We start from the raw sequence: 14,254 nt of genomic DNA on the forward strand, positions 1-14,254 counted from the left end.
CAACCAACCAACCAACCAACCAACCAACCAACCAACCAACCAACCAAACCAGATAAAAACACCAAACCAAACCTAACCTAACCTAACCTAACCTAACCTAACCTAACCTAACCTAACCTAGTTTAAGTCCCTGGATCAAGGGTTTTACCTTATATAGTTATCCTATATAAGGCACACCAGCACACCAGAAATCAATGTACTACCATTTAGATACTTAGCAACCTCCTGATGAAACTTCAGCTCCTAATACATTAAAGTTACGGTAAAGTCACTTAAGCCTGACACTTTCTTTGGAACCCCACTCTCATATCTGGGTAGAGTATACAACATTTTTTCTAAGCTAATTTCTCTATTAATTTGATATTTAAGACTATGTCAAAAATCTTTTAGTGAACTCCAGGCAAGAACATTGCATAAGGCCAACATAAAAATGCTATGCCAGCAGCTCAGGAATTGCCCAACTCCAACCCACTGCAGGTTCCAAAGTCTAACTTCTTAGGAAGGTTTTGTTTTTAGAATGAAGGCCTCTTGGCACCTCCCTACTGCCAGGCAGCTTTGCTTCACCCTCCGGAATCCATGAGTTTTGAGGCGGCTACAACCACGGCCAGTTTGGTGGATATGCTACTAAAAAATGTATTTTGTCTCCCAACCCTGCCCTGTTCCTCTGCTTCATGGCCAACCAATTCAACCATTTCCTCCACTAAACCTTCCTGTCATGATTTACTGCCTGAGTTTAAAAAAAAAAAAAAAAAAAGAGGTCAGACAGCCTCTACCACCTTTTTCACTAAAAACAAAACAAGTTGGAGTGAAGGCGTGGTTCTGCGGAGACTGCTTGCCTAGCACACACATGCTAGGCCCTGAAGTTAATTCTTAGGCCTGCAAACCTCGGAACCTTCCTCTTGATATAATTCCTTCACCTACTGAACTGCCCCAAGTCACTCCATTTTGTCCTGGTTTTAGCGAACTCCATCTCATGCTTCACGCTGATATCAGCTCCCCAGCTCCTGCTAAGGGCATCCTGCTGGACAACACATTCTCATTCAGCTAAACCTGCACTGTCCGGAGGTCCACAGTATTACAACAGAAAACAAATTGTTTTAATCAACTGAACTGACACTTTTGAAACTTTCAAACCCTGGGCTGCTTCTGGTGGGATGTAAATGTTTCTGGCTTTATAAATTCTACCTAGTCTTTCCTTGAGTTGAAAGTCCTTCCTAGCATGAGCCTGCTCTCTACCCCCAGCAAATAAGACGCCCAATGTGACCTTCATTGGGTGGGATTATCTGTTTTGAGCAGGAACAATATTTGAAGGCTCCAGAGAGATTTCTGCCCCACAAGGGGCTCAGGCTAGCTCTGGGTCTTCCCTGCTTGGTGGATTGTGATAGATTATTCTTGCTTATAAAACCCTAATCTTGTGAGACTTACGAATTTATCATAAACTGTTGAGAAACAAAGGTAATTAAGGCATGTTTTACATATATTGTTAAAGTTAGGGCTAAAGCAGGGAACTCAAAACAACCTTAAAAGCAAACCTTAAGTTTGTTTAATGTAATATTCAAAATCAGGTCTATTAAACAATAGTTATGGAGAATTCAACAGCTGAGTAAACTGGGTTAAATTTACAAATTTTGGCTGGCCATCCCCAGGCTCAAGTAGTACTGTTTCCCTTGGACAGGACACTGACTCCATCAGAATAAATTGCAGAGAAAGAGTCTGCTGTTCCTATCTCTGCCTGTGTAGGCCAGATCGGGAACACCTCCTTATCTGTAAGGAGGATGAATTACTCCCCATGTCTCTCATGGCAGTGATGGATTCTTTCACCCAGTGGAGGATCTCAGTGGCCTGTACCCACATCCTTAATGTCTCAGCAACAAAGAGGCACATTGCAATTACTCTGCACTCAGTATCCTGAACTGATATACGAGAATGCTATGAACAGGGAACCTTGCACAATAGCCTGCCACCTGACTGGAATGGTATCTCTATGCTAGTTCAACTGGCCATGACCTTTACCCTGGCTCTGAATTCTCCTCTTCTCTTAGCAAACTAATTCCAGGGCCAGTAAGTCAATAGCTGATGGTGTAAGGAGTCCCCAAGACAGTTTTAAAGGATCTAAGACAGAGGCTCTGCCACAGGGTCAGTCAGCACTGTGGACACACATTTAAACAGTGAGCTGCGGTGTCGTCCTGTTGATCCACCATACCAAGTAAAGAGAGCAACAATGCCTGAGGAGGAAGAGACCTGGCCTATAAAGGCTCACCCACATCAGCAGAGATGGGTGAGCAGCTCTTCAGCCTTGTTCCTGCTGCAAACCTACAAGGCAACAGGCCTAAGCCTCAAGAATTCAATGGCGGACATTTGGAGATAGGGATCATGATAGTCCGCCCTCCCTCTGGACCCATGGCAATATCAGCCATAATGCTTCTACAGGGCTAGCCACAGCATTTCCCCAGTTCTGCTGTATCTAGGAATAATAGATTGAAAATAAGTTATCTGATTTCTTTAATGAGTTATGTTCATCTATGCATCCAAATAACAGTTGGCTCTTGAAGATAATGTAAATATTTTCCAAAAATAAATAGAGCCCTACAACTCTGTAAAAGGCCCACCTCTATTAACTGCTGAGAAAGAGGCCAACAATCCCTGGTTTACTAGCTGACCACCTTACTCAGAGGTCCCATGGGTGCTCATGTCCTCCTCCTAGGTCTAATGATTGGGCCTTGTTTAATCAACCAATTATTAAACGTTGTAAAACAACAACCAACCTGTTAAATTTATGTACCCAAGGGCCCAGTACAACCCTGTATAATGAGTCAGTGCTTTGGCTCTTCCTTAAGTGAACTGCCAAGTAGTCCACTTTGTCCTGGTTTTAGCTGACTCCATCCTGGACTTCACCCTCTACTCCCCAGGCCGCACTCAGTAAACCCTGAGTGGAACATTCTCATTCAGCTGCATCTGCAGCTTCTGAAGTCCAGCATTTTACAACATAAAACAAATAGTTTTCATAAATTAAACTGAAAATTTGGAACCCCCACTCCACACACATAATTTTGTTTTTGGGTCTATAAACACCTTACTGTGGCATTAGTCTGCTGTCGAATAGAGGACTGTTATCTAACCTACGACAACAGTAGCACCCTTCTTTATGACAAAGTTCTCAGAAGCATTGCTTGGGCTGGGCGTATGCCTACAATTTTAGCACTTAGAAGGCCGAGGCAGGCAGACAAATTTAAGACCAGTTGGAGTTACACAGTGAGACTTGCCTGAACACGAAACAACAGTCTGGGGGCTGGAGACATTACTCAGTCAGTAGAGTTCTTGTCTACCATGCAAGAAGCCCAAGGCTGAATTCCCCCCATACGGCATAAACAAAACAAAATAAAAATCAAAACAAAACAGCAAAAAAGAACAGGTGCGGTGTGATATGGTAATCCCAGCATTTGGGAGATGAGAGGTAAGAGGATCAGGAAATTCAAGACCACCCTTAAACAGTGAGTTTAAGGCCAGCTTGAGTCACAGTGAGACCATCTCAATAAAAATATAAAAATCACATAATGCTAGATATTATGGAACATGAGTCTAACCTCAGACATGGGACTCTGTGGCTGGAGGATGGTGAATGAGGCTAGCCTGGAATATACTGTAAGAAGAAGGGAATTTACCTGGCTATGGAGATGCATGTACGTGATTGCAACATGTGAGATGAGAAGGCAGCAGGATCCGAACTGCAGAGCCAGTCTCAGAGTCCAAGACTCTTCAGGCACTACCCACCTGGCTCCCACTCCTCGTTTTGTCCCCAACTTTAAGCATATTTGGTACACTCCTGTCACAGGCTTTCCCACTTACTGCTCTCTATGCCTGGAGTGTTCTTTGGCCAGGATTCATCAGGGTCAGCACTTTAGCTCTTTCCTGTGACTCAAGGGTATCACCTCCAGAATGAGGCTCCCCTCCCCTTATTTATTTCTGTGTTCATGCATGTGCCAGAGCACAGGTGGAGATCAGAGGAAAACTTTTGGAAGTCAGTTTTCTCTTACTACCTACCAGTGGGCCTGGGAGATTGAATTTAGGTCATCAGGACAGGCAAAGCATTCTACCAGCTGAGCTGTCTCACCAGCCCCACAATGAGGCTCTTAACATCCTTTTCAAAGTTCCCGTGTTAGGTTTTCATTGCTATGACAAAACCTAAGGAGGTGTGTGTTACTACTGTTGTTATTATTATTATTATCATCGATTTTGTGGGTTCAAACCCCAGAACCTCATGCACACTAGGCAAAATGCTTTACCCCTAAGCCACACTTCACCCCACGAGTTTTATTTTGACTCATAATTGTATAGCTGGTTCCACCATTTCTAGGCTACAGCCACCAGTATGGTGATATAGACTTGCTCATCTCATAGATGCCAGGAAGCAGAGAGGGTTGATTAAGAGGTAAGATTTGCCTGGATATGGATGGCACTATCCCATCAGCTGATGAGCCGGAATGGGAAAAAAAAATCTCCTTAAGGAGGCATTTGTCTCAGTTGACATGGCATAAGCTATGCCATACGCTCCATCTTATTATAGACGAACCGTCTGAAACCACATGCTAGAGCAAATTCTCCTTCAAACTGCTTCTTTCAGGAATTTGGTCCCAGTGAGGACCTCATACATCGACTTCTGGATGCTGCTTTGTTTTTCCCAGAGCACTCAGGATGCCTCTGAACAAAGTATACTATTTATCTTGTGTTTTTATACTCTATCCTTTCCACTAGCACGTAAGCTAGAAGACAGTGGTGACATGTTTGTTTTATCAAGTTGTGCTACTGGTCTGAGAATAATTCTCATAGCCTTACAGGTTGATGCAGGACTACCACAGGCCTCTTGTTACAGGCAGTGGCAGGAACTATGTGAATGTGCCAACAAGCAGGTGACAGAATTAAGACCATTTTGTTTTCTCTTAGGGTTAGCCATAGTATCTGTAATTGGAGTACCGAGGCAACCCCTCCAAAACAACAAGCAAGCAAGCAAACAAACAAACAAACAAAAACAAAGCAAATCCATGGGATACGTGAAAATAATAACAGAAGCAAAAGTAAATAAATAGGTTTTCTTATTAATTTAATTTTGAGATATTTTACTCTGTAACTCAGGGTAGTCTGGAACTTACTGATACTATAGGCTCACGTTGAACTCATGGCAATCTTTCTGTTTTAGCTTCTGAGTCCTGAGTGTTAGGTTGCTTGGCTAAGCAACAAGTTTGAAAAGCTATTAGAGACAGCACAACCATATGTATTACTGCATAGAATGTGCCAAAAAGGTGTTGTTTTCCATACCCAGGCTACCAGCATAGGATGAGCAGAAAAATCACTTGACTTCACACCAGAGATTCTTTCTTCTTTTCTGAAACAAGGGTTTCTCTGTGTAGCCCTTGACTCACTCTGTAGACCAGGCTGGCCTTGAACTCAAGAGATCTAACTGCCTCTGCCTCCCTAGTGCTAGGATTAAAGTCGTGCTGCACTGTGCCCAGCTACAACAAAGATTTTCTGTTCTTAATGTTACACACTTTCTAAAGTTACTTTAAGTAGTCAGAAAACACAGGATCTCAGAATAAATTATTAAAAACCAAAACCAAAACCAAAAAAACCTCCCCACACATAAATTCATATACCCCAAACAAGAAAAGCTTTAAAGTGACTGAACTTTTAGGGCTAGAGACTGCTCGGTGCTTAAGAGTACTGACATTTTTTTCAGAGGACCTGGAATTCAATTTCTAACACCAAAATGGCAGCTTACAACAGTCCCAGAGGATCAATGTCCTTTCCTGGCCCTGAGGGCACCAGGAAAGGATGCAGTACACAGATATACATGCATCCACACACATACAATAGAAAGGAAGGAAAGAGAAAAGTGACCAGACTTTCATCAACTGAAACCTTTGAGCTGAGAAGAGGAAAGGGACAGGGAACAGTTTTAAGACTTTACTTACCATGTTCTGTATGAACAGAGTGTTTTTAAAACAGTAATTATTATTTTATTGCACAATAAAACAACCAAACCTGATAGGAAGTATATTATACATTAACAATACTTAGCTAGAATTACTTTAAAATCCTTTTAAATATCTGCTTAATCAGCACAAGGAAGCTATATGAAAGATAAGCACGGGGAAATTTATGATTATAGCTAGGAATTAAAATTACCAGAGGCAGCAAATCACCTTTGATTTTCAAGGGGTCTGTGAGGGGTCAATGGCTGCAGCCATGACTGATGACTTGAGTCTGGTCCCTGGGTCCCCCGATGAGTTGTTCCCTGACATTCCTAAGAGCACTGCGGTATGTGTATACCCATGCACATAGGTGCAGAAATAAGTAATACAAAGAAGCATTCTTTAGAAGTAGACTTCCATTTCTTAGAAATGAAGGAAAGGCAGGTGTGGCAGCACATACCGGAAAGTTCCAGAGAAGCCTTGGCTCCTGAGGTGGGTTTCCGGGCTGACAGTCACAGGAGAGCTAGGAAAGGGATGGCTACTACAATCGGGGAATGAACTTACTGGAGACAGGCCTGGAGATGTCCACTGGCTCCACTTCTTCTTTCACTTTGATGTCAGGAACGGGAGGCCCCAGGACCGTGGAAGGAGTGCCGCCCACAGGGGCTGACGGTGTTGGTGCAGCAGCAATGGTCGTGACGGGTGGAGTGATGGGCACGGCTCCGGGAATGGTAGACAGAGCAATGGCTGGTTGGGATGGAGGACTGGCTGCTGCAATCATGCTGGGAATGGCTGGTGGAGGCTGCTGGGCAGTTGGAGGGACAGCAACGGTAGGCTGTTCGGCATTTTGATTGGATATGGTCTCCAAGGACACTGTGACTGGAGTGGCTATAGACACGTGCACTTCGGATTTAGGTTTGGCACTGAAACACAGAAAGAGAGCGTTATGTAGCAACTGAGACAAAACTGTCTTACTGTGAAATATCTCCAAGGAGGGCTGTTCAATTCTTTTAAAATAAAGAGCACACACAACTGATACTCTATTCTTTAATCTTGCATGTTCATCTTCAAGTTAACTTTTAAAGAAAATCAGCTCTTTATTTGCGAATGCTAGGGATTGAATACAGGGCCCTGAGTATGCTAAGCGTATGCTGTAACACTGATGTACCCAGCACAGAATTCAGGTCTTTGAAATAGCCTGTGCTATAAAGCTAGGAATACTGTTGAGAGCTGAAGCGCTTGTCTAGCATGTTAAAGGTTCTGGGTTCAATCGCTAACACAACAAAAACAAACAAATAAAAAATTTTTTTTAAAATTTCCCATCCTGTAAAGTTTTTATATGCACTAATTCAACTGAATTAGGAAATAAACATCAAAAAAGAAATTCCTGAAGTCATAGCACTGAACCTGGAGTATGAACTTTTAATATGTATGTTGTTCTAATTTTTATTTCTTTGAGATAGGATCTCATTATGTACTTCTGTCTGGTTTCCAAAGTAGAGACACTGCTGCATCTGTCGCCCAGGTACTGGGATTAAAGGAGTGTGCCATCAAAAAGGGAGGTTTTTTTCCTTTTTAAAGTACAATTATATTCACATTTCATGGGTACTTGATATTTTTAAATGATTTATTTTGTTATTTATTTAAGTGTACGTGTGTCTGTATGTCTATGCACATGTGTTCAAGAGCCTACAGAAGCTGGAAGAGGACACTGGATCCCTCAGAACTAGCATTTGTGAGCCACCTAACCTGGGTGCTGGGAACTGATCTTGGGTTGTCTAAAAGCAGCAAGTGCTTTTGACCACTGGGCTATCTCTCAAGCCTTCATATGCACTTTCTTATATGCCTAAGTTTTATAAAGAGGTGGCAAAATTCCAAAAGATAAAAAAAGACAGTGTTCAAGGTCCTGGATCAATTAGTAGCTACAGATAAACAAAGTGTAAACTGTATATCTCATTGAGCACTGCTGTTCTGGCTACAGTCTGATGCTTATGAACCACAACAAAGACCAGCACTGTACCAGAGAAACGGGGGCCGGGAAGCCTGTGAGTTCAAGGTCAGCCGGGACTGCATAGTGAGACCCTATTTTAAAAGCAAGGAAGGAAAAAGAGGGACCAGGGAGACGCTCGGTGTATACAGCACTGGCAGTACAAAGTTGAAGCTCCTACAGATCTAGGTTCTGGGGACTAAACTTGGATTGTCTCCAAGAGCACAAGTGGTCTTCACTGTTGAGCAAACTGCAGTCCAATGAAGACTTTTTATACATAATTCCAAATGCGCAACCTTTAAAAGAAAACTGATTTAGGCTTCACTAAAATAAGAAACTTTTGCTTTGTAAACAATGTTATGATAGGTCAAAAGAAATACTATCTAACAAGATGAACCTTGGGGATGCTATACTTAACAAAATAAGTCAGTTACAAAAAGTCAAACGTGGGGAATAGCTGCTTTTGCAGAGGACCTGAGTTCAATTTCCAGCACTCAGATGGTGGCTCACAGCTATGTGTAACTCCAGTTCTAGGGGATTCTACACCCTCTTCTGGACTTCTCAAGCACCAGGTATGCATGTGGTACATGTATGCAGAAGCAGGAAAAACACTCTTACACAGAAAATAATAAGTACTTTAAATGAATAATAATTTTAAAAGCCCCCTTCTCTAGCCACAGACTAACAAAAAATTCCCAAAACAGGCATGAGAAGTACCCTCCTTTTAGTTGTTGGTCAGGGTTGTCCAAGAGATCCCCAGAACATTATAGGTTATTGCTGTTGCTCTTACTTGCACCCCAAAGGGAAGGTTAAATGCTTCTTGTCGGACACATCATGTGCTTTGGACATAAGACTCAGAGGACTGGTGCTGGGTCTGACCTGAAAGCCTTCTCTTTAGTTTTTATGGTACCAACAGGTACAATGCAAACTTCCAAAGGAGGGAAGCAAACAACAGTCCTATCCAGTCTGATGCTTATGAACCACAGCGAAGATCAGCGTCACATCCTTTCCCTTGCACATTCCATCACTGAGGAATGAGTAACTCCAGGCAGGAACCAGAAGACAGGAATGATGGAGGAACACCAGTTACTGGTGGCTCGCACACTGCCCCATGCTCAGCTTTCTTATCTAGTCCAGGACCACCCTCCCAGAAATGGTACTTGGGTTCTTCTATATCAATTAGTCATCAAGACAATGTCCCACAGACATGTCTACAAGGCCAATCTGATCTAGATAATTTCTCAACTGAGGTTCCTTCTTCCCGGGTGACTCTGGGAGTGTCAGATTGACAATGAAATCAAACTGTAACAGTGGTATAAATAAATAGTCCCAGAGCTTGGGAGACTAAGGAAGCAGGACAGTTTATATATAGTCTTGGTCTCCAAACAAGTGGAGGGAGAGGAAAAACAACAACAACAACAACAACCACCAACAAACCCCAAGTAAATGCAGAAAGCACGAATAAAGCATGAATAAACAACACTCCACTACTAAGGATATTCAAAATTGGGTATGGTGGCGAACACTTGTGATTCTAGGTACATAGTCTTAGACACTGAAATGGAGTAGAAAGAAAATTTCATTAAGTTGCTTAAATTCATTCTGGAGTTCTCTCTCTCTCTCTCTTTTAAAAATACATATATATATTTGTGTGTGTGTGTGTGTGTGTGTGTGTGTGTGTGTGTGTTGCTTTTCTCTTCTTTCGGCCATGTGAACTCTGGAGATCAAGGTCAGGTTGTCAGGCTTGCTGGCAAGTACCGTTTCCCATGGTGCTGCCTCCCTGTCCTCAGATTGTAGCCATCTTGATCATCTCTTTCCTGATCATTTATCCCTAAAACTAGCCGCTTACAGGAAGTCCCTTTACTTCAGTGTGTGACTGTGGGCAGCCTGCCTCTCCAGCTGGTTTTTTTTTTCATGATTTAAACTGCTTTCTTCTGGGCAGATGTCACAGAACCAGACAGATCATTGCAAAACAAAGCAGAACAACAACAACCCAAACACCAAAAAAACAACAACAAAAAAAAACCAAATCAACAACAAACCAAACCAAAACCAACCAACCAAAAAACCCATTCTGCATGCCTGTGTGGGGCCCCACTTCCATGACTTCCCACAGCACGCTTAGTACAAGACAGATGTTATACAGACCTCTTCCCTCAGCCCTCTGTACCCGCTCTTAAGTTTCAGAGTATACCTAGGCACCTGTCTCACTTCTGAGGGCTAGACAGATTTTCAGGACTTTAAAACTAGGTCTAGGGGGCTGGAGAGATGGCTCAGTGGTTAAGAGCTCTGACTGCTCTTCCAGAGGTCCTGAGTTCAAGTCCCAGCAACCACATGGTGGCTCACAACCATCTGTAATGGGATCCGATGCACTCTCTGGTGTGTGTCTGCAGACAGCTAAGTGTACTCACAGAAATAAAAAAAAAAAATAAATAAATCTTAAAAAAAAAAAAAAAAAAAAAACTAGGTCTAGGGCTACACCTGAGCCTTGGCTTGAGATGTTTGAGGCCATTGGTTCAATCCCTAATCCTGTCACAAAACAAAGGGAAAGAAACACACACCCACACCCACACACCCACACACACCCACACACCCACACCCATACCTGCAAAAATCTCAACAGCAACATAAACCTAATAGCTGAAGAGATGGTTTAGTGGTGAACATTACTTAGCTTTTAGAGAGGATCTGGGTTGTTCTCAGCACCTACAAGATAGCTCATTATCTGTCTGCAATTCCAGTTCTAGGGGATGCAATCCTCTCTTCTGGCCTCCAAGTATACCAAGTACACATATGGTGTGCATTCATACATGCAGACAAACACAGGCGTATAAACAACAAAAAAATGTATTTCATGTAAAACTAATATCTGGTTTGGTCTATAATTCACAGCAGAGTAACTGTCTATCATTCAAAAGGCCCTGGGTTCAATGTCTAATATAGGAAAAAACAAACATGTCACCAAAACCACCTTTTTGGTTTTGTTTTGTGACAGTCTTACTATTATAAATGTGGTTGGCCTAGAACTCACTATATAGGCCAGGCTGGCCTCAAACTCACAACAGAGACCTACCTACCCCTACAGAAGTGCTGGGATTAAAGGCTTGTGGTACCATGCCCGCTTTTAAAACTTCATCTTCATGATACTCTAAGCCATTAAAATAGGATGAAGTCTGTCATTTCTTGTTTGGTGTCTTGCTTTCACCCTTGCTCTCTTACAATCTATTAAAAACACAGCAGCCAGAACGACTGATTTATTCACTGATTATGTTTTTGTTTATAGTGTTGGGGGACTAAGCATAGGTTCTCACATGTGGTAGTCTAGTGCTTAACCACTAAACTATATACTCAGAGTTAGTGCAATCCTGATACATCAGGTTGTTTTCTGGGTTTATATGAGGCCTTTGTACAATCAATCCCCAACACAACTCACCAAATAAAAAACCAAGCCAGATCATGCAACCTCTATGATTTAACATGCTAATGAAATTTCTAAGTCAAACAGAAAAAGAAAAGAAGCAAAGGTCTGAAATGGTTTTTAAAGATGTAATGGTGTGTGTGCCTGTGTGAATTTATTTGCATCGAGTGTATGGAGATCACCAGAGGCCAGAAGGCATCAGAGCCCTTGGAACTGGAGCTACAGATGGTTGTGAGCTGCCTGATAAGGGTGCTAGAAACTAACTTAGATCTTCTCAAAGAGCAGTATATACTCCTAGTCACTTGGCCACGTCTTCTGCAGGCCCTTGTTTTATCTTTTAAGATAGCTCTTGCTATCTTATATCTTATGGCAATTCTCCTGCCTGAGCCTCCAGAGATGGGATTACAGGCACGAGCTACCAGCCTGGCTCTAAACTGTATTGCACAACTTTCCCCCTATACTAGGCTGGTCTTCCTTCATATTCCTCTGTATTCCTAATATCTAGGTAGTCTTCACCTTGCTTACATACATGATAACATATATGATAGTCTATATACATGATAATGTGTGTGAGTTTCACGTGTGGGTCTAGTTGCTTCATAACAGTCTGTCAAAAACATTTTTCATATTTAAGTTACTATTGAATAGTAAGTATAACAGCATAAAATATAAATTTTGCTGACAGAGAGATTTGGGGCCTGCAGAGCTAACAAATGAGAACTGCAAACAATAATTGGGCATATCCCTTCTCTAGAAGGTATGACTAGTTACTACGCATCTGAGTAATTACTGTGCATCTGAGTAACCATTCAAAAGCCAGAAAAGGATGTGTGCTGCTGTGTGCTTCTCGCCGTCCAGGGATGATACATCCATGTAAAATTTAGCAAAAATGGAAGAATAGAAACTGGCCAACAAAGATGAAAATGTAGCAAAATCCCTCAAGTGATAGTGGTCTTGAAAGTAGGTGTGGCTCCTCTAGCAAATGGCCTAGGAGTGAGCAATAATAAAAAAGGTGGTCATTGAGGACTACCGAATCTTACTTAAAATTTAATCCTAGTAAAAACTGCACTAGGAACAGAAAGTCCTTTATGGTTGTGGCTGCAATAGTTTACAACTAATACTAGTAATACTAATCCAAGACTAATGAATTCCGAGACATTTCACAGTATTTAACATACAAAGGCTAAGGTGAAGAGTGCGTCCTGTCTGAGAAGGAAAATGGTCACTTGCCAAGGTGTAGGACAATTCTTGCTCTCGGCACAAGTGACAAGGAGGAGGCCAGCACTACTTCAACTGCTGTGTCTAATGTTTCTGACTACAGATACTAAGTATTGGCTTTAATATTTTTTCCTCATTTTCTTACATATTATAATCGACAAAACAGTTTTTAGTATTTTCACAAGTTTTTATTTACTTTTTATTTTTGTAGCACTGGGAATTACACACAAGATCTCACATATGCCAACCAAGTGCTCTACCACTGAGTTACATCCCTGTAGCATTTTAAAAGATCGTAGAGTAAGTACTGAGTGCGCGCGCACATGCACATCTTTATGGGGTTATACTTGCAAATGTACAAGCACGCACATGGAAGCCAGGGGTTTACTTTAGGTGTTTCTTTCTTATCTTTCTAGACAAAAGTCTCTCACTGAACCTGGAGTGTACTGATTTGGCTTAGAGCAGGTAGGCAGCAAGCAATCTTTCTGTCTCTGCCTCCCCAATGCTAGGATTATAGATATGTATCACCATGCTTGGCTTTTATGTGGACACGGGGACTAAACTCAGGTATTCATGCTTGTGTGACAAGCATTACAACTGACTGACCCATTTCGCTAACCACAAACACTATTCAGTGGTTCAAAGTCACTTTGCACAGCTTCACCTGGCATGGCTGACATTTTTATGATCCTGCATAAGGGTCAACAGTGACATCTGTTAGTATCCCTCCACCAGTCTCGGCCCTGCTTTTTCTTCTTCCTGATACATCCAAAACCAGGGAGCATATATGTATCATTATTTACTTGTTACAGTCTGTGTTCCAGAAACCTTTCTGTAAATCACTACCTATTCATTCAGTCTACCACTTTTGTCTCCATTTTTACTCTGCTACTTTTTTGGGGGATGGGGGAGGGGTAGATCCCTCATATCTCTCATAGGCAATAGAAATAAGGCTGATGGAATGTAAGCTACATTTCCAGATGCTAAAATGATACTTAACACAAGGTGCCTGTAAATTTACTACTAAATGAGGTTTAAGAAGTATATCTAAATACAGAAACATGGCAAGTTATTATTCAAAATAGAAATACTCAACAGTCTAATCAGGTAACTTTGGTTATAAAAACCCATGAAACTTATGCGTGAGGTAGTGGGTATGTGTAGCCCCAGCTCCTTGGGAGGCTAAGGTAGGAGGATCACTTGAGGCCATGCATTGGAGACCAGTCTGGAAAGCATATCAAGACCGCAACTTAAAACCAATTTATCTAAATGCACAGTCAGAAAAAGGCATGGAAGGTCACTCACTAGAACTGCTATAAATCTATCAATTAACATTATTGTGGGATAGGACTGGCAAGTGGGCAAGGAACAGGATAATGATTTTGACTTCATACTTTAAATATATTCACATAAAGACATAAAGAAATAAATAATCCCCAACTTTTCATTTTTAAATTTTAATTAATTTGCTTTTACTTTTTTTTTTTTTTTTTTTTTTTTTGGTTTTTTGAGACAGGGTTTCTCTGTGTAGCCCTGGCTGTCCTGGAACTCACTCTGTAGACCAGGCTGGCCTCGAACTCAGAAATCCGCCTGCCTCTGCCTCCCAAGTGCTGGGATTAAAGGCGTGCGCCACCACCGCCCGGCTAATTTGCTTTTACTTTTAAC

General features: G+C 41.8%; 1 protein-coding gene across 3 annotated transcripts in view; it reads right to left on the reverse strand.

Annotated features, from left to right (window-relative positions):
• The window catches only part of Sap130 (Sin3A associated protein 130), a 70,894-nt gene that overhangs the window by 9,649 nt on the left and 46,991 nt on the right, over positions 1-14,254 (reverse strand). For all 3 annotated transcript variants that reach the window (XM_028762738.1, XM_028762740.1, XM_028762741.1), the window contains exon 16: positions 6,531-6,889. In XM_028762738.1, the coding sequence (XP_028618571.1) occupies positions 6,531-6,889 (359 nt within the window). The remainder of the gene's footprint in view (positions 1-6,530; positions 6,890-14,254) is intronic.

Source organism: Grammomys surdaster, unplaced genomic scaffold (genome assembly GCF_004785775.1).
Source record: "Grammomys surdaster isolate TR1022 unplaced genomic scaffold, NIH_TR_1.0 135, whole genome shotgun sequence".
NCBI classification, from domain to species: Eukaryota; Metazoa; Chordata; class Mammalia; order Rodentia; family Muridae; genus Grammomys; species Grammomys surdaster.